The following is a 25,167-nucleotide window of genomic DNA, read 5'->3' on the forward strand; positions in this document are numbered from 1 at the left end:
AAAAGCGGTTCCAGTTTGAACCTTTACACAGGGGTTCCTCGATTAACCTTTTTAGAGGTGTTCCTCAAGGAACCTTTTTGAACCAACAGTGGCAATCTTTTGAACCCCAAAGGGTTCTTCAAGGCTCCTTTACTTCTTAGAGTGCCATGTAAGGAGAGGCCTATGACAGACACGTCATCTCCTTTCAAGGAGCTCTCTAACCCAGACTCTTTGACTGACCCCAGCAACTCCATCTACAGCCTTTCCCACCGGCTGTTGGCTATAACACACCACCCGAATATAGAGAGAGACTCGCACAGCTCCTGCCTGTCAAGCTGCAGTGCAAGGTCCCCAGGCACACAGGGTTTGTCTGTCTGCTTTCTGTAGGGAGGCAATATGGCGTCTCTTGCTGGATACAATTGTTGTCCTTTTTCAAAAGAGGCTGTTGCCTACAGAGTATTCAAATCCACTCAGTTTGAATAGGAGGCTGTTTATTAAAAAGTATTGAGTTTCACACTTCTTGAGTGGCTTTGAAGCTGCACACCATTAAAGCTCAGGGATAGAAATGTAAAGTTGAACGCTGTCTATGACTGCGTCACCCATCCTACTCAATTTGGTATCCCACTGACGACAACAAAAAATACAACCCTTTCAAGATGGAATAAATGCATCTAAAGTGAGAGTATATGCAGAGTTGTACCACATCTAATGACTAATTAGATCCATCAAATGATGTGGTTGTTAAAATTGTAAATGGATTAAGTTCAAGTTATCCCTGATTTTATACGAGTAGTATAATTATGTCAAAGATGTGTCAATCAGCTCCCGACAATGTGTGTGTGTGTGTGTGCATATGTGTGACCTTAAAAGGACTAGGGAGGTTTTTTCAATATTTTTCTGAATGGGTGAATGTTTCAGTGGGTGGATGAACACATGAACAAATGAATGCCTGAATAAATATACCTGAGGACTATTGAGTTCCCCAGTTACACAACCTATTTGTGATGAAGTCTATTTTTGACACGGCAATGAATCACAGCCTTTTTTTTTACTCCCTCAATGAATCCAACAGTTTCATAAAATAGTGGTTTCGAAATTCTGCATGTCAATGTCACAGTCCACAGGGCCATCGGCATGCTGCAGTCTTTTTGTAACTGGTGTGTTTAATGATGCATGCAGTATCTGGGGACTCCAGTACAAGAACTCCCATGAGCTGTTCCTTTTATCCTGTTAACTGTCATTATTTGTAGTACTGTATTCTGGATGTGCTGAAAAATGTGCTGTTATTAACAGAGAGGTTTGGAACTCTCTTTCCTATTGGTCTATTAACTCATTTAACGCATGGTGGTGTCACCATGGAAGGCCAAAACTCCCTCCCACCAAAACAGGCAGAAATGTCAGGCAGGCTGTTCAAACAGGTCTTACATTAAAAGGGTATTATCATAATTTTCACAACTTTATAGTATTATTCCAACCTCATCGTGTGGAAATATATATAAAACATTGGGCTTTTAATATATTTCTTCACGACTAAATTAGCCTGGTTATAATTCATAAGGAATCTGGTAGAAACACCTTCTGACCTTTTGTCTAACATAGCTTGTTAGATATAACTATGTTTTTTTTAAACAATTATATGAGGCTATCAGAATTAGAAGTTCATATCAAGCTACTGCATTTAATATCATTGAAGCAATGGTACTCTACCTGTTTGAGCCCAGCCTCTGAAGTAGGCATACTGTAGCTCCTTGCTGCTAGCCCTTTTCTGCTGTGAGGTCCATCTGGATTAAGATCACATTCTCATTTGCACTTGAAAGAAGGGTTGCTACCCATAATCCTCCACTGCACAGAAGGAGCTATAGCCTGTAAACACTGGGCTTATTAACCAGAAAGAAGCATCAGTGTCGAGTGTTCATCTCTGTGGCAGTAAAAATAAAAAATAAATATTTTTTAAATCCTCTCAGAGTTTCCCCTTTCTTCTGTTCTGTGTCCCCAGTGTCCTTGTGATGCATTTAACATAATCCCCTCATCACTCCGCCATTCACTTTCATCACTCACTGTAGTAGCATACGTACTCAGGTGCACTGGGCCGCCTTGCTGTGAGAACTCTCGCCCCATCTTTCACTATTATATTATCGTCCTCCATTCTCTCCCCTTCAGAACCTCTGCTTTACAATAACTCCTCTTCCTCTCCCTCCTCTCCCTGCTTGCTCTCCAGCGGTGACGCACACGCCTAGCTATAAGGCAAAGACGCCCCCGCCGGTGCCACCTCGCGCCACCTCCAAGCCCCTCATCTCGGTGACGGCCCAGAGCAGCACAGATTCCACCCAGGATGCCTACCACGAGGGAAGGCACCCGCGGGGGAGTATCCTGTGGGCGCCGGACGGTCTGGGCGGCTCGGGTCGAAACCTCTACAACTCCACTGACAGCCTGGACAGTGCCAAGGCGGTGACGTTGGCCATGGAGACGGCAGCGGGCAAGCGAAACGCCTCCACGGGCAGCCACAGCTCCGTGCAGACGTGTGACAAGGCGGTGCTCGTGTCCAAGGCTGAGGAATACCTCAAAACACCACGCTCTTCCATAGGGATTCAGGCAAGACAAGTTCATTCATACACACATATGCTCATACACACACACATTATGCTTAGATACACACACACAGGATGTGAATCCTTTTTCACAACAGCACATTGTGCCTGCAGTGATGCGCACTAACACACCGCCAGTCACTGTCTCCACTCCCCATGACAGCTGATGTTAGACAAAGACACACGCAAACATACGCGCACACATGCATATTCATTCAAAACCGTTCACACCGAGAAGTATATCATATATTATAACAACGATCTCGCTCTTGCTGCGGGTGATTCCCTGATCCACCTCTACGCAGACGACACCATTCTGTATACATCTGGTGTTAACTAACCTCCAAACGAGCTTCAATGCCATTCACCACTCCTTCTGTGGCCTTCAAATGCTCTTAAATACTATTAAAACCAAATGCATGCTTTTCAACTGTTCGCTGCCCGCACCCACCCGCCCGACTAGCATCACTACTCTGACTTGTGTGGACAACTACAAATACCTAGGTGTCTGGCTAGACTGTAAATTCTCCTTCCAGACTCATAATAAACATCTCCAATCCAAAATTAAATCTAGAATCGGCTTCCTATTTTGCAACAAAGCCTCCTTCACTCACGCAGACAAACATACCCTCGTAAAACTGACTATCCTACCGATCCTCGACTTCGGCGATGTCATTTACAAAATAGCTTCCAATACTCTACTCAGCAAACTGGATGCAGTCTATCACTGCCATCCGTTTTGTCACCAAAGCCTCTTATACCACCCACCACTGCGACCTGTATGCTCTAGTCGTCTGGCCCTCGCTACATATTCGTCGCCAGACCCACTGGCTCCAGGTCATCTATAAGTATATGCTAGGTAAAGCTCCACCTTATCTCAGCTCACTGGTCACGATAACAACACCCACCCGTAGCACGCGCTCCAGCAGGTACAGTGAGGGGGGAAAGTATGTAATCCCCTGCTGATTTTGTATGTTTGCCCACTGACAAAGAAATGATCAGTCTATCATTTTAGACTATTTGAACAGTGAGAGACAATAACAACAAAAGAATCCAGAGAAACGCATGTCAAAAATGTTATAAAATTAGGGAAATAATTATTTGACCCCCTCTCAATCAGAAAGATTTCTGGCTCGCAGGTGTCTTTTATACAGGTAACGAGCTGAGATTAGGAGCACACTCTTAAAGGGAGTGCTCCTAATCTCAGCTTGTTACCTGTATAAAGACACCTGTCCACAGAAGCAGTCAATCAATGAGATTCCAAACTCTCCACCAATGGCCAAGACCAAAGAGCTCCCCTAGGATGTCAGGGACAAGATTGTAGACCTACACAAGGCTGGAATGGGCTACAAGACCATCACCAAGCAGCTTGGTGAGAAGGTGACAACAGTTGGTGCGATTATTCGCAAATGGAAGAAGCACAAAAGAACTGTCAATCTCCCTCGGCCTGGGGCTCCATGCAAGATCTCACCTCGTGGAGTTGCAATGATCATGAGAACGGTGAGGAATCAGCCCAGAACTACACGGGAGGATCTTGTCAATGATCTCAAGGCATCTGGGACCATAGTCACCAAGAAAACAATTGGTAACACACTACGCCGTGAAGGACTGATCCTGCAGTGTCGGCAAGGTCCCCCTGCTCTAGAAAGCACATATACATGCCCGTCTGAAGTCTGCCAATGAACATCTGAATGATTCAGAGGACAACTGGATGAAAGTGTTGTGGTCAGATGAGACCAAAATGGAGCTCTTTGGCATCAACTCAACTCGCCGTGTTTGGAGGAGAAGGAATGCTGCCTATGACCCCAAGAATACCATCCCCACTGTCAAACATGGAGTTGGAAAACATTATGCTTTGGGGGTGTTTCTCTGCTAAGGGGACAGGATAACTTCACCGCATCAAAGGGTCAATGGACTGGGCCATGTACCGTCAAATCTTGGGTGAGGACCTCCTTCCCTCAGCCAGGGCATTGAAAATGGGTCGTGGATAGGTATTCCAGCATGACAATGACCCAAAACACACGGCCAACGCAACAAAGGAGTGGCTCAGGAAGAAGCACATTAAGGTCCTGGAGTGGCCTAGCCAGTCTCCAGAACTTAATCCCATAGAAAATCTGTGGAGGGAGCTGAAGGTACGAGTTGCCAAACGTCAGCCTCGAAACCTTAATGACTTGGAGAAGATCTACAAAGAGTAGTTGGACAAAATCCCTCCTGAGATGTGTGCAAACCTGGTGGCCAACTACAGGAAACGTCTGACCTCTGTGATTGCCAACAAGGGTTTTGCCACCAAGTACTAAATCATTTTTTGTAGAGGGGTCAAATACTTATTTCCCTCATTAAAATGCAAATCAATTTATAACATTTTTGACATGCGTTTTTCTGGATTTGTTTGTTGTTATTCTGTCTCTCACTGTTCAAAATAACCTACCATTAAAATTATAGACTGATAATTTCTTTGTCAGTGGGCAAACATACAAAATCAGCAGGGGATCAAATACTTTTTTTCCCTCACTGTATATCTCACTGGTCGTTCCCAAAGCCAACACCTCCTTTGGCCGCCTTTCCTTCCAGTTCTCTGCTGCCAATGACTGGAACTAATTGCAAAAATTGCTGAAGCTGGAGACTTATATTTCCCTCACTAACTTTAAACATCAGCTATCTGAGCAGCTTACCGATCGCTGCAGCTGTACATAGACCATCTGTAAATAGCCCACCCAATCTACCTACAGTACCTCATCCCCATATTGTTTTTATTTACTTTTCTGCTCTTTTGCACACCAGTATTTCTACTTGCACATCATCATCTGCTCATCTATCACTCCAGTGTTAATTTGCTAAACTGTAATTACTTCACTACTATGGCCTATTTATTGCCTTACCTCCTCACGCCATTTGCACACACTGTATATAGACTTAATTTTTTTCCTATTGTGTTATTGACTGTACGCTTGTTTATTCCATGTGTAACTCTGTGTTGTCGTTTGTGTCGCACTGCTTTGCTTTATCTTGGCCAGGTCGCAGTTGTAAATGAGAACTTGTTCTCAACTAGCCTACCTGGTTAAATAAAGGTTAAATAAAAAATTAATAAAAAAAAAAATAGGAATCTCACACTAACTCAATGGGACCCTGACCAATAAGGATTAATGACCACACAGCTCTACAGCCACTGGCCAGCCCAGAGAGCCCAGGCAGCACTCAGCTCAATATAACACACACACACACACACACACACATATATCACCTCATGATGACTAATAGAGTAGAATAACATTAGACGAAAATGTTGATGATGATTGTTTATCGGTGTAATTCAATTTGATCGCGTTATCTATTTTACACTGGCAACAAATCAAACTAATGAAAGAAATGGAATTACATTTACTAATGACTCAAAGTATTTTCTGGACGCCTGCCGCAGCGGCTTGTGAACATGTTTTACACATTCTCATGGCCTCTGACTTGATATGAAACACGTTATATAGCATTAATGTGACCGTTGAAACCGCTCATTTCCCTTTCATGCCAAGATTCTCTCTTTTGCGATGCAGTTTCTCAAGGGGTTGCTAGAAACCGATGTATCGCCACCATCGTCTTCGTCAACCTCATCATCAATATCAGCAGAATAACCTCCAGTTCAGCACCATATTAATACAGGTCATCGCATCTGGTGTGAATAGTTATGTACTATGAAGTACTCATTGAAATTATATTCCATACTCAACTTTTTCTACGTCATTATTTTTAAGCACTGGGACTGTACTGTTGAAATGACTGTGTGTGTGTGTGTGTGTGTGTGTGTGTGTGTGTGTGTGTGTGTGTGTGTGTGTGTGTGTGTGTGCGTGCGTGCGTGCGTGCGTGCGTGCGTGCGTGCGTGCGTGCGTGCGTGCGTGCGTGTGTAAAGTGAGCCATGCGTTGGGGATATAGAGAGGGACCGGCCCATAAACGCCTTCACTCTCAGGGAGACAATCCTTTGCTCAGGATATAGGGGTCTCGGGACAAACACCGGCCTCTCTCAGTCTCTCGTCTCTCTGTATATACAGTGGGGCAAAAAAGTATTTAGTCAGCCACCAATTGTGCAAGTTCTCCCACTTCAAAAAATTAGAGAGGCCTGTAATTTTCATCATAGGTACACTTCAACTATGACAGACAAAATTAGTTTTAAAAAATCCAGAAAATCACATTGTAGGATTTTTAATGAGTTTATTTGCAAATTATGGTGGAAAATAAGTATTTTGTCAATAACAAAAGTTTATCTCAATACTTTGTTATATACCCTTTGTTGGCAATGACAGAGGTCAAACGTTTTCTGTAAGTCTTCACAAGGTTTTCACACACTGTTGCTGGTATTTTGGCCCATTCCTCCATGCAGATCTCCTCTAGAGCAGTGATGTTTTGGGGCTGTTGCTGGGCAACAGGGCCTTTCAACTCCCTCCAAAGATTTTCTATGGGGTTGAGATCTGGAGACTGGCTAGGCCACTCCAGGACCTTGAAATGCTTCTTACGAAGCCACTCCTTCATTGCCCGGGCGGTGTGTTTGGGATCATTGTCATGCTGAAAGACCCAGCCACGTTTCATCTTCAATGCCCTTGTTGATGGAAGGAGATTTTCGCTCAAAATCTCAAGATACATGGCCCCATTCATTCTTTCCTTTACACGGATCAGTCGTCCTGGTCCCTTTGCAGAAAAACAGCCCCAAAGCATGATGTTCCCCCCCCCCATGCTTCACAGTAGATATGGTGTTCTTTGGATGCAACTCAGCATTTTTTGTCCTCCAAACACGACGAGTTGGAGTTTTTACTAAAAAGTTATATTTTGGTTTCATCTGACCATATGACATTCTCCCAATCTTCTTCTGGATCATCCAAATGCTCTCTAGCAAACTTCAGACGGGCCTGGACATGTACTGGCTTAAGCAGGCGGACACGTCTGGCACTGCAGGATTTGAGTCCCTGGCGGCTTAGTGTGTTACTGATGGTAGGCTTTGTAACTTTGGTCCCAGCTCTCTGCAGGTCATTCACTAGGTCCCCCGTGTGGTTCCTGGATTTTTGCTCACCGTTCTTGTGATCATTTTGACCCCACGGGTGAGATCTTGCGTGGAGCCCCAGATCGAGATTATCAGTGGTCTTGTATGTCTTCCATTTCCTAATAATTGCTCCCACAGTTGATTTCTTCAAACCAAGCTGCTTACCTATTGCAGATTCAATCTTCCCAGCCTCGTGCAGGTCTACAATTTTGTTTCTGGTGTCCTTTGACAGCTCTTTGGTCTTGGACATAGTGGAGTTTGGAGTGTGACTGTTTGAGGTTGTGGACAGGTGTCTTTTAAACTGACAACATGTTCAAACGGGTACCATTAATACAGGTAACCAGTGGAGGACAGAGGAGCCTCTTAAAGAAGAAGTTACAGGTCTGTGAGAGCCAGAAATCTTGCTTATTTGTAGGTGACCAAATACTTATTTTCCACCATAATTTGCAAATAAATTCATTAAAAATCCTACAATGTGATTTTCTGGATTTTTTTTCTAATTTTGTCTGTCATAGTTGAAGTGTACCTATGATGAAAATTACAGGCCTCTCATCTTTTAAGTGGGAGAACTTGCACAATTGGTGGCTGACTAAATACTTTTTTGCCCCACTGTATAGTATAGATCACTATAGTTTACCAAGCACCCTCATTGATGTTCAGTTAGTGTAGTAGTAAAATAGTTCACCCCTGATACTGTAATAAAGATGTTACTGACATTGACGTGTGTTATTGTTTATGATCAAATTGGTATTTACCAGGTGGAGACGGCGACAGACTCCGAGTCGGAGAGCAAAGGGCTTCCTCAGTACCATTCTGTGGGCACCCAGGTGGAGGATGACAAAGGGTATGCATGCAGGAAATGGAAACAGAAAATACAACCGTTGCAGTTTGCCCTCTGACCTTTTACAGCAGCAGTTGATAATCTCCCTCTGGGTCCTGATTGCACTAAATCAATATTTATCGATATTGTGAAACTTATATTGCACATGTTCTGTTGAATGAATAGTTTTTTTGTATACAGTGCCTTTGGAAAGTATTCAGACCCCTTGACTTTTTCCAAATTTTGTTACATTACAGCCTTATTCTAAAATTGATTACATTGTTTTTTTCCCCTCATCAATCTACACACAATATCCCATAATGACAAAGCAAAAACAAGTTTTTAGACATTTTTGCTCATTTATAATAAATAAATAAAAACTGAAAAATTATGTTTACTTAAGTATTCAGACCCTTTACTCAGTACTTTGTTGAAGCACCTTTGGCAGCAACTACAGCTTCGAGTCTTCTTGGGTATTACGCTACAAGCTTGGCACACCTGTATTTGGGGAGTTTCTCCCATTTTTATCTGCAGATCCTCTCAAGCTCTGTCAGGTTGGATGGGGAGCGTCGCGGCACAGCTATTTTCAAGTATCTCCAGAGACATTTGACCGGGTTCAAGTCCAGGCTCTGGCTGGGCCACTCAAGGACATTCAGAGACTTGTCTTGGCTGTGTGCTTCGGGTCATTGTACTGTTGGAAGGTGAACCTTCACCCCAGTCTGAGGTCCTGAGCTCTCTGGAGCAGGTTTTCATCGAGGATCTCCCTGTACTTTGCTCCGTTCATCTTTGCCTCGATACTGACTAGTCTCCCAGTCTCTACCGCTGAAAAACATCCCCACAGCATGATGCTGTCACTATCCATGCTTCGCTGTAGGGATGGTGCCAGGTTTCTTCCAGACGTGACCCTTGGCATTCAGGCCTAAGAGTCTTTAGTTTCATCAGACCAGAGAATCTTTTGGCAAACTCCAAGCGGGCTGTCATGTGCCTTTTACTGAGGAGTGGCTTCCACTCTACCATAAAGGCCTGACTGGTATAGTGCTGCACAGATAGTTGTCCTTCTGGAAGGTTCTCCCATCTCCACAGAGGAACTCTGGAGCTCTGTCAGAGTGACCATCGGGTTCTTGGTCACCTCCCTGACCAAGGCCTTTCTCCCCCCATTTGCTCATTTGGGCCGAGCGGCCAGCTCTAGAGAGTGTTGTTGGCTCCAAATTCCATTTAAGAATGATGGATGGCACTGTGTTATTGGGGACTTCAAATGCTGCAGAAATGTTTTGATACCCTTTCCCAGATCTGTGCCTCTTTTTCGGAGCTCTACCGAGAATTCCTTCGACCTCATGGCTTGGTTTTTTCTCTGACATGCACTGTCAACTGTGGGACCCTTTATAGACAGCCTTTCCAAGTCATGTCCAATCAATTGAAATTACCACAGGTGGCTTCCAATCAAGTTGTACAGACATCTCAAGGATGATCAATGGAAACAGGATGCACCTAATCTCAATTTTGAGTCTCATAGCAAAGTGTCTGAATTCTTATGTAAATAAGGTATTTCTGTTTTTATTTTAGATAGATTTGGGAAAAAAAACTGTTTTCGCTTTGTCATTATGTGGTATTGTGTGTAGATTTCTGAGGATGTTTTTTCATTTAATCAATTTTAGAAAGAGGCTGTAACGTAACACAATTTGGAAAAAGTCATTGATTCTCTGAATCAATATCAATATCATCAATATATTTGTTTTCTCTCTCTTTGGACCCATATATTATTCTTCTAAACTATTTATTATTCTCTGTATACATATATTTGTATGTGTGTGTCTGCATGTGTGTATTCTCCCTCAGGCATGGCAGGTTCAAGCGCTCCAACAGCGTGACGACGGCCGTACAAGCTGACATGGAACTAGAGGGCTTCCCCACCATGGAGGACAAGGGCCTGCAGTTTGGAGGGGGCTTGGGCTTCCGCGGGGGCCACTCGGAGCCTAGCACGCCCACCCAGTACGGGGCTGTCCGCACCGTCCGCACCCAGGGCCTCTTCAGCTACCGGGAGGACTACCAGCGCTCCTCCAGCGGACCGCCCAGCCCGCAGCCCGAGTCATGGCTGACAGAGCCCTCTCTGGAGGGGGCTGAGACGGGCCGAGTGTCCCCCCTCCGCAGGGACGGCAGCTGGTTCATGCAGCTCCTCCATAATGAAACTAAGAGGATGGAGGGATGGTGTAAAGACATGGAGAGGGAGGCGGAAGAGCATGACCTGTCGGAGGAGAGTGAGTTTCTGACGCTGCAGCATAGAGGCATGTACTGGCTCTATAGTCCCTAAGGCAGGGGCTGTTCATATTCTAATGCATTCGTTTCTCAATGCATTCACTGATAACCCTTTAGAATTGAATGGGCATAGTCATGTTTGTGGATGGAAATGTATTACAACCTACAAGTGTTGTTATTGACACATTTGCTTTGCTAATGAATACCTGTCCAGTGTTTTTGATTCTTGATGCAGTGGACAGATTTGAGTGAGATAACACTGGTGCGTAGCCAAAGAGCTCTATTTTCATGTCATCCAACAAATGTAAACGCCTGGAGTTTGCTAAACGCCATTGGCATTTAATTGTAACCGGTGCTGTGGTCAGATGACTTGAAAATAGAGCTCTTTGGCCACGCACACCAGTGATGGGTTTTGCATCGAAATAAGGATGCATAAGCAGGAGAGAACCCCATACATACTGTATAATATGGTGGTGGATTTTTGATGTTTTGGAGCTACTTTGCTTCCACTGGTCCTGGGGCCCTTGTTAAGGTCAACGGCATCATGAACTTTACCCAGTACCAGGACATTTTAGCCAAAAACCTGGTTGCCTCTGCCAGGAGGCTGAAGCTTGGTCGTGCGTGAATCTACCAGCAATAACCCCAAGCACACATCAAAATGGCCATTAAATGGCCTCCTGACCCAATTTAAAACCTGTGGTTTTAATTGAAGATGGCAGGCCATAAGCGCAGATAAAAATATATCAAGGATCTGGAAGGATTCTTTATGGAGGAATGGTCCAAGATCCCTCCCAATGTGTTCTCCAATCTCATAAAACATTTTAGAAATAGCTCCAGTGCTGTTTTCCTTACAAGGCGAGGTATTGAAAACATTAAAAACAGGGGTGCCAATTATTTCACCACTATCGTTTTGAGAGAAACAAAGATTACTTATTAAACAAAATCTCTTTCCCTGAGAAATGGTAGAGAAAAAAAATATATAATTTTCAAATGTTTTGGAGCATACCATATAGCTCAGTATTTGTATTATTTATTTTATAATATTTTTTTGCCTGACTATATTTACAGAATTAGGAGTCTAATCTCACTCCATATGCACATCTCTCTCTCTCTCTCTCTCTGTCCCTCTCTCTCTCTCTCTCTCTCTCTCTCTCTCTCTCTCTCTCTCTCTCTCTCTCTCTCTCTCTCTCTGTCTCTCTCTCTCTGTCTCTCTCTCTGTCTCTATCTCTCTGTCTCTATCTCTGTCTCTCTGTCTCTCTCTCTGTCTCTCTCTCTGTCTCTATCTCTCTGTCTCTATGTCTCTGTCTCTCTCTCTCTCTCTCTCTCTCTGTGTGTGTGTCCTCCAGTCCTAGGGAAAATCCGAAGTGCCGTGGGCAGCGCACAACTCCTCATGTCTCAAAAATTCCAGCAGTTCTACTGGCTGTGTCAGCAGAACCTGGTAAGTGCCCAATAATACTATAATAGACCATGGCGGGTGTACCATGATGGGTGTACTATGACGTGTGTGTGTGTGTCACGAGATACTAGGAGTGGTGGGTGGAATCAGGCGCAGAGAGCAGGGTTCAGTAGAGTGTCAATTTATTCTCCGGCGCACAAAACGGTCACGCCAACACACATACAATTAACCAGCCCAAAACACAGGACCAAAATAGTCCGGAGAATACATACACGAAAAACCACCATACAACAGAGTAACAAAAACAATCCCGCACAAAACAAGGGCGGGACAACCTACTATATATAAGGACGCTAATTAAACTAAAATACACACAGGTGAAACTAATAAGACAAAACCAACAGACAAACGAAAAAGGGATCGGTAGTGGCTAGTAGGACGGTGACGACGACCGCCGAGCACCGCCCGAACAGGCAGGGGAGCCAACTTTGGCGGAAGTCGTGACAGTGTGTGTGTGTGTGTGTGTGTGTGTGTGTGTGTGTGTGTGTGTGTGTGTGTGTGTGTGTGTGTGTGTGAGAACATATGCATGCATACGTCAGTGTTGTGTATTGAAATTACGCCTTATATCTCACATTCTCACTCTTGATAACTTACTGACAGCACACAGGGCTTGATAAGTGCTGTGCCTGAAGCTGCACTGACTGGCTGTCCCAATTGACATCGAAACAGGCCTTCTGCTTGTACTGACCCCCCCCCCCCCCCCCCCCACCCCCACAGTAAGCGGAAGAAGAATAAAAATAGGAAACTGAGGTGTCTACGTTCACACCGTTCATTTAATACAGAGAGACAGACTTTCAATGGGTTTTGAATAACGAACCTTCCACCCTCTCTCGTTACTCACCCCAAACGTAGTCGAGAAGTTTTCACATTTTCGTAAGACCTCATTTTAATTACCCGCCTGATGTCAACCTGCATTAGTTACTGTAGGGCTAGTCTCACAAGACACACAAATACAGTTTCCAGAGCTATCCTCTTTGTTAAGTTACTTTTTGAGAGAGACTGCTCAAATGATGCTTCACTTGCCATTTCTTCACACAATGTAGACATTTCTTAACTGAAAAAAAGCTAAGGGTTTGTGAGAGGAGGGGCTTTAATGACCCTTCTCCTTTGCTGTAGCGTGATTCTTTTTTGTGTCTGATGCCTATGATACCTTAAAGCCGGTGTTTTGCTCACTTTCTGAGGGGCCGTGGGCTCCCTATCTGCGTTCCCCCAGAGATAATGGGATGATGGATGAAGTCCCACATTTACTGTGACAGGGCTTAGATTGCCCTGAGCCTCTCAAACGTGTCCCACTGACTAGTAACCCTACCAGAGAGAGAGCACTACCCCTGGCATAACCCCATATCACAACTGTAATGACTGTGTGTGTGGGGGAGGGGGGGGGGGGTGGAGGAGGTGGAGTTGTGTGTGTGTGTGCGCGTGCGTGCAAGTGCACGTGTTTGTGTCATCTGGACAGCGCAAGTGGTCAGTAACACAAATGTCAATGTCGAACCTGTTCAGGTATACAGCACACCGTGTTGCGTTTGTGTGCTGAGTCATTGCCGACCTTTATGTGTAATTATGCGTCGAATGTTCACACAAACAGATAAGTGGGAGTGATGAATGCTCTTTTATAGTGTAGAACGCCACATGGATGTAGCCTTGATTTGCTCCATGAAATGGAGCTCATGGCTGGCAAAAGGACATGAAATGCATCTGTTATTTTAAAGAGTTAAGGAGGACATCTAGTGGTTGGACAGTTTAGAGGAGGGGGTGTGGAGGCAGGTGTTGGAAGATGCAATAGCTGGTGATGTAACACAAGCACGTAAAAAATCCCAATTATAGTCTATAACAGTTATGACTATACGTTCTCATGGACACTGAGGTGTTGATAACTATATAAAATGTTCTACCTCCCCCACCTTTCACTTTTCCGGTCACCCCCCCTTCCCTTCCCTGCCACCCTTCACCCCTCAGGACCCCAGCGCCATGCCCCGCCCCACCTCTCAGGACCTGGCCGGATTCTGGGACCTGCTGCAGCTCTCCATCGACGACGTCACTGCCAAGTTTGACGAGCTGCAGGAAATCAAGAGCAACGAGTGGAGGCCCGTGGAGAGCCCCGAGAAGAAGACACCATTACAGGTATGTTAATGGATTTGTTACCCTTGCTTAGCTGTATAGCTTTTCACAGCTAGCAAACTGGACTGTGGAGGTGTATTGTCTAATGGTATTGGCCAATTCTTACTTATTTGTATTGTTTTATCCTGCCCTTGTTCAGAAAATTACATGGCTCAAATCTCTCATTCTCTCTCTCTCTCTCTCTCTCTCTCTCTCTCTCTCTCTCTCTCTCTCTCTCTCTCTCATCCTCTCGCTCGCATTCTCTTTATCTCCCATTCACTCTCTATAAAGGAGAGGAAGTGGCCTCCCCCGCTGCCAAAGAGGCCTCCGAAGGGGCGTGGCGGCGTGATGCGGGAGCGCTCTCTGGACCTGCAGGACCGCCAGCGTCAGGAGGCACGGCGCCGCCTCATGGCAGCTAAGCGGGCAGCTTCCTTCAGACAGAACTCAGCCACAGAGCGGGCGGACAGCATCGAGATCTACATCCCCGAGGCCCAGACCCGCCTTTGAGGTCCAAGCATTTACCCCTCTAGCCTGACCCCGACCCCAGCTCTGCCTCCTTCCGGCCCCCATATCCCAGACCCAGCCAGTGGGTGTCACCCAGACTCCCTCCTCCCCCTTTCTTTTCATCTGTGTCTCACTTTCACTTCTTACTGTTTCTCTCCATCTATTGCCCTTCTTCTGATGTCCTCTCCCCTTTAAGACGGAGGTAATATTCACCACCCCTCCACCCCATTATAATGAGCTGCTACTACAACCTCCCCTTTAACCGAACTGATCCACCATCACAATTATATTTGGCTAATTACAAGCAAAATGATTATTTTCTATACTGTAACAAATTCTCTTGTTGGAAATGTATTCATCCCCCCAAGAGCTTTCGCATTGCCATCATGTATTATGAGCCTCTGGGTAAAGTAAGGGTAATATCAGTATTTTCCCACCGTGTTCAAAAGGAATCACAAAGTGCAACTTTTCTATGGAGAATCTCACCAGCATCAGTGGTCTTGGGCTAAATCACCCTGTGCGGAAACTACTACTCCCCAGTGGTAGCACAGAGGTGGTGATGACTCACTGTCAAGATAGAAGTCTGGAAATGTCTCCCCCATGTTTGTGGGTTGTCAGTCAAAGTGGGGGGAATATGTAGTGCGATTGATCAACACCTGCTATTGAAATACCTCAGTCTTGCAGTGGGCACTCTAGGGTAAAAACCATAGACATAGAATTAAAATCTATTTCTATGGGGTCTATTCTATTTCTATGGTAGAGACCAAGGAGTAGTCATCACATCTGATATGGTCGCACAGCATCCTGGGTATAGTAGTTCCGTTGTTATTCTTGGGACGTACTCACACCACTTTTTACCAGGCTTGCTGCTGCAGCCACTGCCTAACATTGCTGAGACATGGGATGTGAAAAAGACATGCAGCAGTAACCCAGCTAGCACATTTAGTTCCTTGGAAGTTGTGGGACAGAAGTTTTTGGTTTCCAACTGATTCTGGGAACAAAGCCATAAGTTTCCTGATCGGTAAAACTGAACGTTTTTAAAACGTTCTGGGAATGTACATTTTTAGGTTGCACGGAGGTTCTGAGAACCTTTTACTACGGTTCCCTGAAAGTTTTCCTGGGAGGTTTTATTAACGTAAATTATAGGTTATTTGAAGGTGATCAAATAACGTTGTGAGAACATTCTCAAAATATTGTGAATGTTTGGAACTAAATATTAAGGTTATTTTGAGGTTTTTTAATCACTTAAAACGTTCACTGAACGTTTCAATAAGACTGCTAGCTTAGGTTAACTGTTTTGAACTCCAAGGAGATAGGACACACGGAAATGAATCATGCAAACACATGTATTTTTTTTATATTGGCACAGCGTCAGTGAGATTCAAACCTATGATCTTCTGTTCTCTGTCCATGGAATTAGTTCACTGCGACAGCAGGATGGCGCTACAGTAGCATGCCATGTTTTTTAAACTCATACAAAGATGTTAATTTTTAGTATATTCCAACGGACCCCAGTTCAAAGGAAACTCCTTAAGACCAGGGCGCCCAATTATTGGGGACAGCCAATACACCTCAACACACTTACGAAGAAAGAGGTTAGAGAGAGTTTTGTTGACACTGAGAATAGATGTATAAGATTTTAAATAACATTATTATAATGTTCTTTGAACGCTACAATGTTTTTTCTTGTGGTTCTTATGTAACATTTTCTTAATGTTCTTAAAACAATGGCTTTAAATAGAACCGTGAGGAAACCTGCAGAAAACTTTACACTAAAGTACTGAAATTCCCACAGAATAACGTTGTTTCTTAACGTTCTCAGAACTATTTCAGAATAATTCCCAATGTTGACGAACATTTCTTTAACATTACACATTTTTTTGTTAAATGTAACCATGTTTGAACTTTTAGGAAACATTCTGTTAAAGTAATGAAATAACAAGAAAATAATTTTTTTTTTGTCAAGTTCCTTAAATGTGTTGAGAAGGTTCCAAAGCCAAGCAACTATCCTGTACCATTCTCAGAAAGTTGTGGGAAGGTTGAATGCAAAATAACCATGGGACAACCACCCGGTCACCATGCTCTAAGAAACTTATGGTTCTCAGAACGTAATGTGCTAGCTGGGACAGTACCTTAGGGCTGCATTTATGCATTTTCAGTTACGATAACGGCTTTGTCGTAAGGTTGAAACATGGTTATGATATGGGTTGTACAGTGCATTTATTCGTCTGATCCATGTTTCCATTGCAACACTATTGTAAAACACTTAAAAGGGAAAAAATGTTTCACATTTCATGAAAAAAAAAGAAGTTGACTATGATATAATGCATTTTTGCACCTTATATATATACTATTCATGTTTGTATTTCCAAGGGAAATGTAGTAAATGACACTCACATGATATTGTTGCAGTTGAATTGCAAGGACAAAAAAATGGAACATTTGCTATTGAATATGTCTATGGTGCTGTTCTATACACAGCATCAATCTGCACCTTGAGTTTTGTGTCCCCTGATGTCCAGTACTATTGTAATGATAATAATGGTGATAAATAATGTAATCTATCACATATATACCCAATGACCAACATCACAAACTACATTGAACTTGAATTGTATCATAGTGGACGCTGTGAAAGAATGACTGTCGATGGGGTGGAGAGAGCAGTGCCCCAACAGACAGATGACTTATACCTATTAGAGACCACATCACACACATTCTATCCCATCCGGCACACAACAATCAAGTATTTTTTACAGAAGTAGTGTGGGACAGACAGGTGCAAATGTCACTTTAACACTATCCAGTTACTAGTAAATGGTGCTGCTTTTTACCTGAAACGGTTGTACCCAGTCCTATGTGCACGCACGCACACACACACACACACACACACACACTCAAGGACTTTTTAAGAACAGAGATTTACTAAAATGGTGCCAATAGCATCTGCAATTAAAGATGGTGGCTATTGACTTGCGGGAAGAAAGAAAAAAACATATTTGCAAAATGTCTATTTGCATTGTTCATTTTTGCTTAAAAGTTGTTTATTGACAATACATACGATGAGGTATTTCTACTCCCTATCTTGCCATGAGCTAAGAGGGTTGCTGTAATAGTAGCCATAGTCAAAGGTCTAGGGAATTCTAGTGAGAGAGAGAGCAAGGCATTTACATTTTTATGACGTCACTCCGTTGCTTTGGCGGTGCTCGTCAACACCACACTTGGAGCTTATTGTTTCAATAAACTGTATATTTCCTTCAAAAAATGACTGTACTTATACTAGATGACATGATATACTGGCATTTGTGTTGTACTGCGTGTCATTGATATAGTATATCCATTTACCCATATGAACAGTAGATTGGATTTTCTTTAGTATAATTCATTTATTCCCATATACTTGTTATGTTAGGGTTGTAAGCTTCTAGCACCAGTGGTCGACTAGGAATTTTCAATAGAATGTGATGCAAAAACAGGGTGAGCTGTTATATATCCACATAGCCTAGATTAAGACCATTTTAATTGCGACCTTTTGAAAGGGCAACACACAATAAGCAACAGTTCAGTTGGTCAGATACGTTGCCAGATATTTTGCTAAAAAAGGGTGGGAAGTAGTTGAATAAACTGGGACTTCCCTCATTCCTCTATAGCTTCTGGTAAACCACTCAACGTCTCCAATTTCATTTCCTGACATCGGCCTCTCTCTGCTGTGAACCTCAATGAAACCGTTACGTACCAGACGGCCTTAAACACATCGAAAGCAAAATCATATACGAATGTAGAGTCACTAACAATGCAACAACAACAAAAAGGTCATAGGAGATGTGTAGGTGCTGTGTAACAGCAAACAGTACAGTATTGTGATTCTATGTGGACACAAAGTCCATGTCTGGTCTAAGTGAGGTAACAGCAGAAAGTGAGAGACATTGATAGCTTAATGAAGAGATTTCAATTTTTTTTTTAAACAGTCAGAGGTTCCCATTAGATTAGAGTATGATCGTTGAAATGACGTCACTTTCACACCCGTGGTGGTCTCATCTGAGAGATTCATAACCACAGGGTCAACAACTGCTGCTATAGTGACGTACTCGTAACTTATTCACCACAGTTACCAATTTGCACACTGATACATAACACCAAATTGAAGATTATATTAAACATGATAGATTGGCCAAGGCAAATAGTTCATTGATCTTCACGTTCTTCTTTCCCCTTTATCGTTTCCTAGTCTTTAGTTATTCATATTGTGTGATATTATAATGTATGGCCCTCTACATTAGGTGCATAAATTGAGACAGCAATTTTTTGGGTCTTCGTAGAAAGTGAATTGCCCTTTCTCCAATCTCAAACATACTCTATTATCATGTTTGTCCCATACCGTATACTTTCTCATGATCTAAGGAGGGTTTGCAAGTTTGGCAACTACGTACGATGGGGGAAAAAAATCCTTAGGTGCCTTAAAATCAGACTTACAAGAATCTATGAATGAATGTCTTAGTTTGAGGTCTTTGGTTGGAATACGATGCCATGCAGAGTGCTTGGCCATCTCTGGTTGTGTTGATTGAGTTGTAATGTCACCTCAAAGGGCTGTTTGGGAGGAAAGCTAGCTTGTTGTTTTTTTCATCCAAATGCCTTGATATTAGTAGTTTGGATTAGCATTGGACCATTTTGAATTGTTATACTGTTGTATGACTGCAGCACAAGTTGATAATTGAAGAGGATGAGATGATGTGAAAATTGAATTGATACATTTTGTGTGATTGTTTAAACTATGCTTTTGGTAAGATCTGTCATTGTTGGCATCCATTCATTCTCACAGGTAGAGATTGTTCCCATTAATCAGGGGGGGGGGACATGTTACCTTTGGTGTAATCTGCAGGTTTGGTGATTCATATCTATTGGTACATGCCCCAAGTTTACGTTATGTCACCGGTATGCAAGTGTCTTCGTGATTGGTACACACTGTGTACACACACATTTATCATCATGAAATCTTGTATGTTGATGGTCTTTGATTTATTTTGACCAACAGAAAGTGCAGCGTAGAATTTTTTTATCAGAATCAAACTGAATCAATGTAACAGGAGCAAACATAGGTTATGTGTGTACGTGTGTTTGCATTTGTGTGTGCCCTGCGTGTGTGTGTGTGTGGCTCGGAGGGGGATGGCAGAGAAAAACAACATCCCAGGGAGTATTTTTCCTTGCTATGATATCGTAACCTCGTCCCAGTTCTCAATGCTTTATGGCTTATTATCGTTACCACAAACTAGAGACTGACTAAACTTGACCTGCTAAAAAGTGCAATAGTGTTTCATACAACAGGCAGGCACACATACAGCTATTTACCTCATGGTTTGAGAGTCAGTTACAGTGACAACACACGGCCACCACACGCCTGTGTCCTATGCAGTAGTCCTGCCAGCCTGCATCATGTCCCCATTTCTACAGACATTCCCTCTAACGCATGATGGCCCCAGTGGAAATCAATCTTTGTTTGCTGATCTTTATGGAAGTGGACATTGTCTTAAGGAGGTTGAAGAATTGAGTTGTTGTGCACAGTTCAAATCTCAGTACGTTTTCAGTCATCTTGATCTATCTTCAGAAACGTTGGTGTTTGCACACTTACTGGCCAGGTCATTCTGAATGCAGCTTGGTATTCTATTAAACACACGGTACATCACCCTCATCACCCTCAATATGCAGTATGTCCATGATGAATTGCTTTCCTGATTGCATTTTAACGATTGGAAATATCCTCCTTTTAATGCTCTTCAAGACTTAAACGCTAATCACACACATATAAACAGACATTTAGAATAACAAATTGCATCATATCCAAGTTCTTTGGTGTGATATTTTGTTCTGCAGCCCTTTTACGTGTGGAACTCTTTTAGGGGCTAAAACGTACAATGTTCCATGAGTGACATTTTTGCTACATCGTCTTGGGCAAATGTGTTTGGTGGGCTGTTGTGCTATAAACCTCAAAGAAGTCAGTAAAGGTGCTGAAGTTAATTGAACTTGTTTTTTCTTGTTTTCTTTCTCAAGAATTACAGAGATTGGTTTATTCTGACAATCAGCGCACAAACACAGGTACGCGCACACACACACTACACAGCAGTAAGACAAAATGTCCTCAAGATGGCACCCTAAATTCTTTATTTTGAACAATTCATCTTGAGGTATTTTGACACCAACACGATTTTCTATGGCCCTGTAAACTTTGCTTGAGTTTTTCTTTCAATTTTTTCCTTTTTTCCAGTGCAGTTGCACTCTAAGAATGTCTCTCTCTCTCCTCATAAAATATTTGATTCAATAAGGAGCACAGTGTTGTTCTTTATCATTATCACTGATTTTGGCCACTGACCTTCCACAAAATACCATGGGCACTTTCTTAATTTCCTTGAGGCAATGTTATTTTATTTTAATTTTAAAAGGTTTTAGCGAATCAGAGCTGCTTTACATTGAAAACCACATGGACTGAATGTGCCCACTGCCCGTTTAGCAATAAGCTTCATTCAATGCATTGTAGCTTTTACATCACAACATCTACAGTATGGCCTTCTAATTTGACCTGCCACCCAAACACTTTATTCCTTAGTCAATGCCAATGGAGGGTTCTGCCTACAAGGTCTCCCATTCCCCTGCAATTACCTAGGCCTACATGTACAGTGCCTTTGGAAAGTATTCAGACCCCTTGACTTTTTCCACATTTTGTTATGTTACAGCCTTATTCTAAAATGTATTAAATTGTTTTTTTCCACTCATCAATCTGCACACAATACCCCATAATGACAAAGGAAAAACAGGTTGTCCATTTTTTGGGGGACTTGTCCAGAAGCCACTCCTGCTTTGTCTTGGCTGTGTGCTTAGGGTCTTTGTCCTGTTGGAAGGTGAACCTTCACCCCAGTCTGAGGTCCTGAGCGCTATATAGCAGGTTTTCATCAAGGATCTCTCTGTACTTCCTCCGTTCATCTTTGCCTCGATTCTGACTAGTCTCCCAGTCCCCGCTGCTGAAAAACATCCACACAGCATGATGCTGCCACCACCTTGCTTCACCGTAGGGATGTTGCCAGGTTTCCTCCAGACGTGACGCTTGGCATTCAGGCCAAAGAGTTCAATCTTGGTTTCATCAGACCAGAGAATCTTGTTTCTCATGGTCTGAGACTCCTTTAGGTGCCTTTTGGCAAACTCCCAAGCGGGCTGTCATTTGCCTTTTACTGACGAATGGCTTCCGTCTGGTCACTCTACCATAATATTTGGTGGAGTGCTGCAGCGATTGTTGTACTTTTGGAAGGTCTCCCATCTCTGCAAAGGAACTCTGGAGCTCTATCAGTGACCATCGGGTTTTTGGTCACCTCCCTGACCAAAACCCTTCTCCCCAATTTCTCAGTTTGGCCGAGTGGCCAGCTCTAGGAAGAGTCTTGGTGGTTCCAAACTTCTTCCATTTAAGAGTCATTGAGGCCACTGTGTTCTTGGGGACCTTCAATGCTGCAGAAATGTTTTTGGCACCCTTCCCCAGATCTGTGCTTCGACACAGTCCTGTCCTTCGACCTCATGGCCTGGTTTTTGCTTTGACATGCACTGTCAACTGTGGGACCTTATATAGACAGTTATGTGACTTTCCAAATCATGTCCTATCAATTGAATTTACCACAGGTGGACTCCAATCAAGTTGTAGAAACATCTCAAGAATGATAAATGGAAACAGGATGCAACTGAGCTCAATTTTTAATCTCATAGCAAAGGGTCTGAATACTTATGTTAAGGTATTTCTGTTTTTTTTATATATATATATATACATTTTCCTAAATTTCAAAAAGTCTGTTTTCGCTTTGTAATTATGGGGTATTATGTTTAGATTACTAAGGCTTGTTTTTATTTAAACCATTTTAGAATAAGGCTGTAACGTAACAAAATGTGGGAAAAGTGAAGGGGTCTGAATACTTTCTGAAGGCACTGTAACTCAACTATATGGACATTCGGGGCAGATGTGAATTCATTGTTCACATTGACAGTCGTTGTGTTTTTAGCCTTTAAAAGCCAATACAACTTTCACAGGGAAAAGAAAGGGCATCATTTACCTGTGCAATTTTTTATTTTTGCTAAATGTTTTGCGAGGGGAGATAGCTTTTCACTGTATGTTTACTTACCTATGGTGAAGAATTGATTGTTTTGTGGGTATATTTAATAAATGGCCTCTCATGGGTTTTGGAATGTAACATGGAAGAAAGAGTTTGATTGGATAAAGGTAGATGTTTAGCTTAAACTATTTTGAATTGTTAGATATCACATCAATAATAAGGATGAATATAATGCCAAATATTCATTATTTGTACAGAAATATACAAAAATACATATATAAATTCATGCCTAATTTAAACTATTTTCCGCTCTTGAGTCGACCATGTTTTTGTTGTCTGAACTTTCCTTTGTCTGTTTTTTTTTTACAAGGACTTAAGACAGCATGCCTGATAGTGAAATGTATGTATGAATGTATTATCTGATGTTTCATTGCTGTTCAGTATTGCAGCATTCTACAGATTGTTTTGTATTTGACTAATTTGCTGTTTAAGTTACTATTTCAATTTAAATTATAGATTTGGTTATCTGAAATGATTGTTAACCTTTCTTTTCTCAATAAGAGTTTTTGAACTCTTGATTTGATTTGATTATTTTCCTGCTTTATCAATGTGCTTCAGTATTTTTATGCTATAACTTATCAATCTGACTCTTTGAATTAAGTATTGCTAATGACCATCTTTTGTAAATAGTTCTGCAAATAAACATTTTTGGAAGAAAACTGCTTCTGTTTTTTTGGGGAGAGAAAGTATTTTAATATTTCCATCCATATATAATTTTAGAGAGAAAAGCAACATGTCGGTGTTATGATGAGAAGAAACAATGCATATTAAGGTGGATAGTCCCTTAACTTCATTGAAGTTATTATTCTATCCGCCATTTTTTTTAAGCCGCCATAACCTGTTCTTTCAGCCAATGTGAAATCCAACTGTGTTGACCGGAGGGTGTAACTCCGAGACCAGAAACATCTCAGCTTGGTATTTGCTCAGGTTCATGTTCAACCTTTACAGACCATCAAAACACTAAACCTTCCATTGACCTCATTTTAGACAGTATACCTTTCAGGGTAAAACTTTACTTGAATTAGGGTATACATCCATAACGTTTACAACATCGCTATGAGTGTTGTCCCTCAGCATTGAATTTGTCGAAATGTAACGTAAATGTGACCATATTGTTCATCTGTCAGTCCCGTACCAGTATTGCATATTTGTGTCTGGTGAAGCCTATTTATCAGTGATTCCTAATCTTTCTAGCATGCCTCTTGGCAACATGAGCAAATCGATGTAGAGCATTTTGCAAGGTAACATTGTAGCGGCAGACTCATTTGTATCAACATGCCTGCAAGACCAGACAACGTTTCAATGGCAAAAGGAGGGTCGGGGAAATAAATGTAAATATAAAAAAATATATTTTATTTTCATGAAATGAACACACAGTGCTTCACTTGACATACAGTGATGATTTAAAAATGCAATTAAAAAGACTGCATTTCTTTAAGGAGGAAAATGTTATGGAAATAACCATGCTGAAAGGCATTACACAGAGGCCAGAGTGTCTGCTTGTTTTTGCTCCTTCCAATAAAAAAAGCTCTGGTTTAAAAACAGACAACCTCTCTTTCACACCCTTTCATTTTCTTTTACGTGGACACTTGCCATGGCCACCGCTCACGACGCGTTTGTTAAAACAAAGAGTAAGTTCACTAATTAGCAAGGAACTCTCCTCCTAGGTCTTAATCGAAAGGAAAAACCAAAGACCAGCAGACACTAGGCCCTCCATGGAATGAGTTTGACAACCCTGGTTACGGGAGCAGGTTAGCGTATTTCGTCATGAATCTTTTTCTGCAGGCAGCTCTGCAGGGTGGTCACTAGCTGCCAAAGTCACAATAGCCCCCAGAGGTCTCTATGGTAACGGTTAAAGGGCATACTCCTGCCTTCCTGCATCTGAAAGACCATTGTGAAACTGTGAATAAAGAAAGTCTACCCCACTTAAAGCAGTTAGCAAAATCCTAGAACAACATGTTTCAAAAGCCCAACTGGCTACTCCTATGCAACCACATACAACACTTAATGCTTAGAGATCTTTTGTGAGTTCTAGCATGTTTTGGGGTATTTTGATATTCACTTTCGAAGGTAAGTTTACACAAATAAAGTCACTTGATTAAGTGATACTGCCTCTAATGCCATGATAGACTTACGCAATACCACACACGGCATCTACTACCATCTGCTCTGAGTTGCTAACTTCTAAATCAAATCAAACATTATTAGTCACACACGCCGAATACTTACTTACGGTGAAATTCTTACTTACAAGCCCCTAAACAACAGTACAGTTTCCAAAAGATACAGATAAGAATAAGAGATAA

At 42.4% G+C, this 25,167-nt stretch overlaps 1 protein-coding gene and 1 long non-coding RNA gene across 2 annotated transcripts in view; one reads left to right on the forward strand and one right to left on the reverse strand.

Annotated features, from left to right (window-relative positions):
• The window catches only part of LOC109900917 (disks large-associated protein 2), a 94,441-nt gene extending 70,927 nt beyond the window's left edge, over positions 1-23,514 (forward strand). The window contains exons 5-10 of the mRNA XM_031837413.1: positions 2,198-2,571; positions 8,349-8,434; positions 10,247-10,665; positions 12,010-12,101; positions 14,076-14,240; positions 14,508-23,514. Of these exons, the coding sequence (XP_031693273.1) occupies positions 2,198-2,571; positions 8,349-8,434; positions 10,247-10,665; positions 12,010-12,101; positions 14,076-14,240; positions 14,508-14,723 (1,352 nt within the window). The 3' untranslated portion in view covers positions 14,724-23,514. The remainder of the gene's footprint in view (positions 1-2,197; positions 2,572-8,348; positions 8,435-10,246; positions 10,666-12,009; positions 12,102-14,075; positions 14,241-14,507) is intronic.
• LOC109900918 (uncharacterized) overlaps positions 1-25,167 on the reverse strand; it is a 62,445-nt gene that overhangs the window by 26,678 nt on the left and 10,600 nt on the right. The window lies entirely within an intron of this gene.

Source organism: Oncorhynchus kisutch, linkage group LG12 (genome assembly GCF_002021735.2).
Source record: "Oncorhynchus kisutch isolate 150728-3 linkage group LG12, Okis_V2, whole genome shotgun sequence".
In the NCBI taxonomy this organism is placed as follows: domain Eukaryota; kingdom Metazoa; phylum Chordata; class Actinopteri; order Salmoniformes; family Salmonidae; genus Oncorhynchus; species Oncorhynchus kisutch.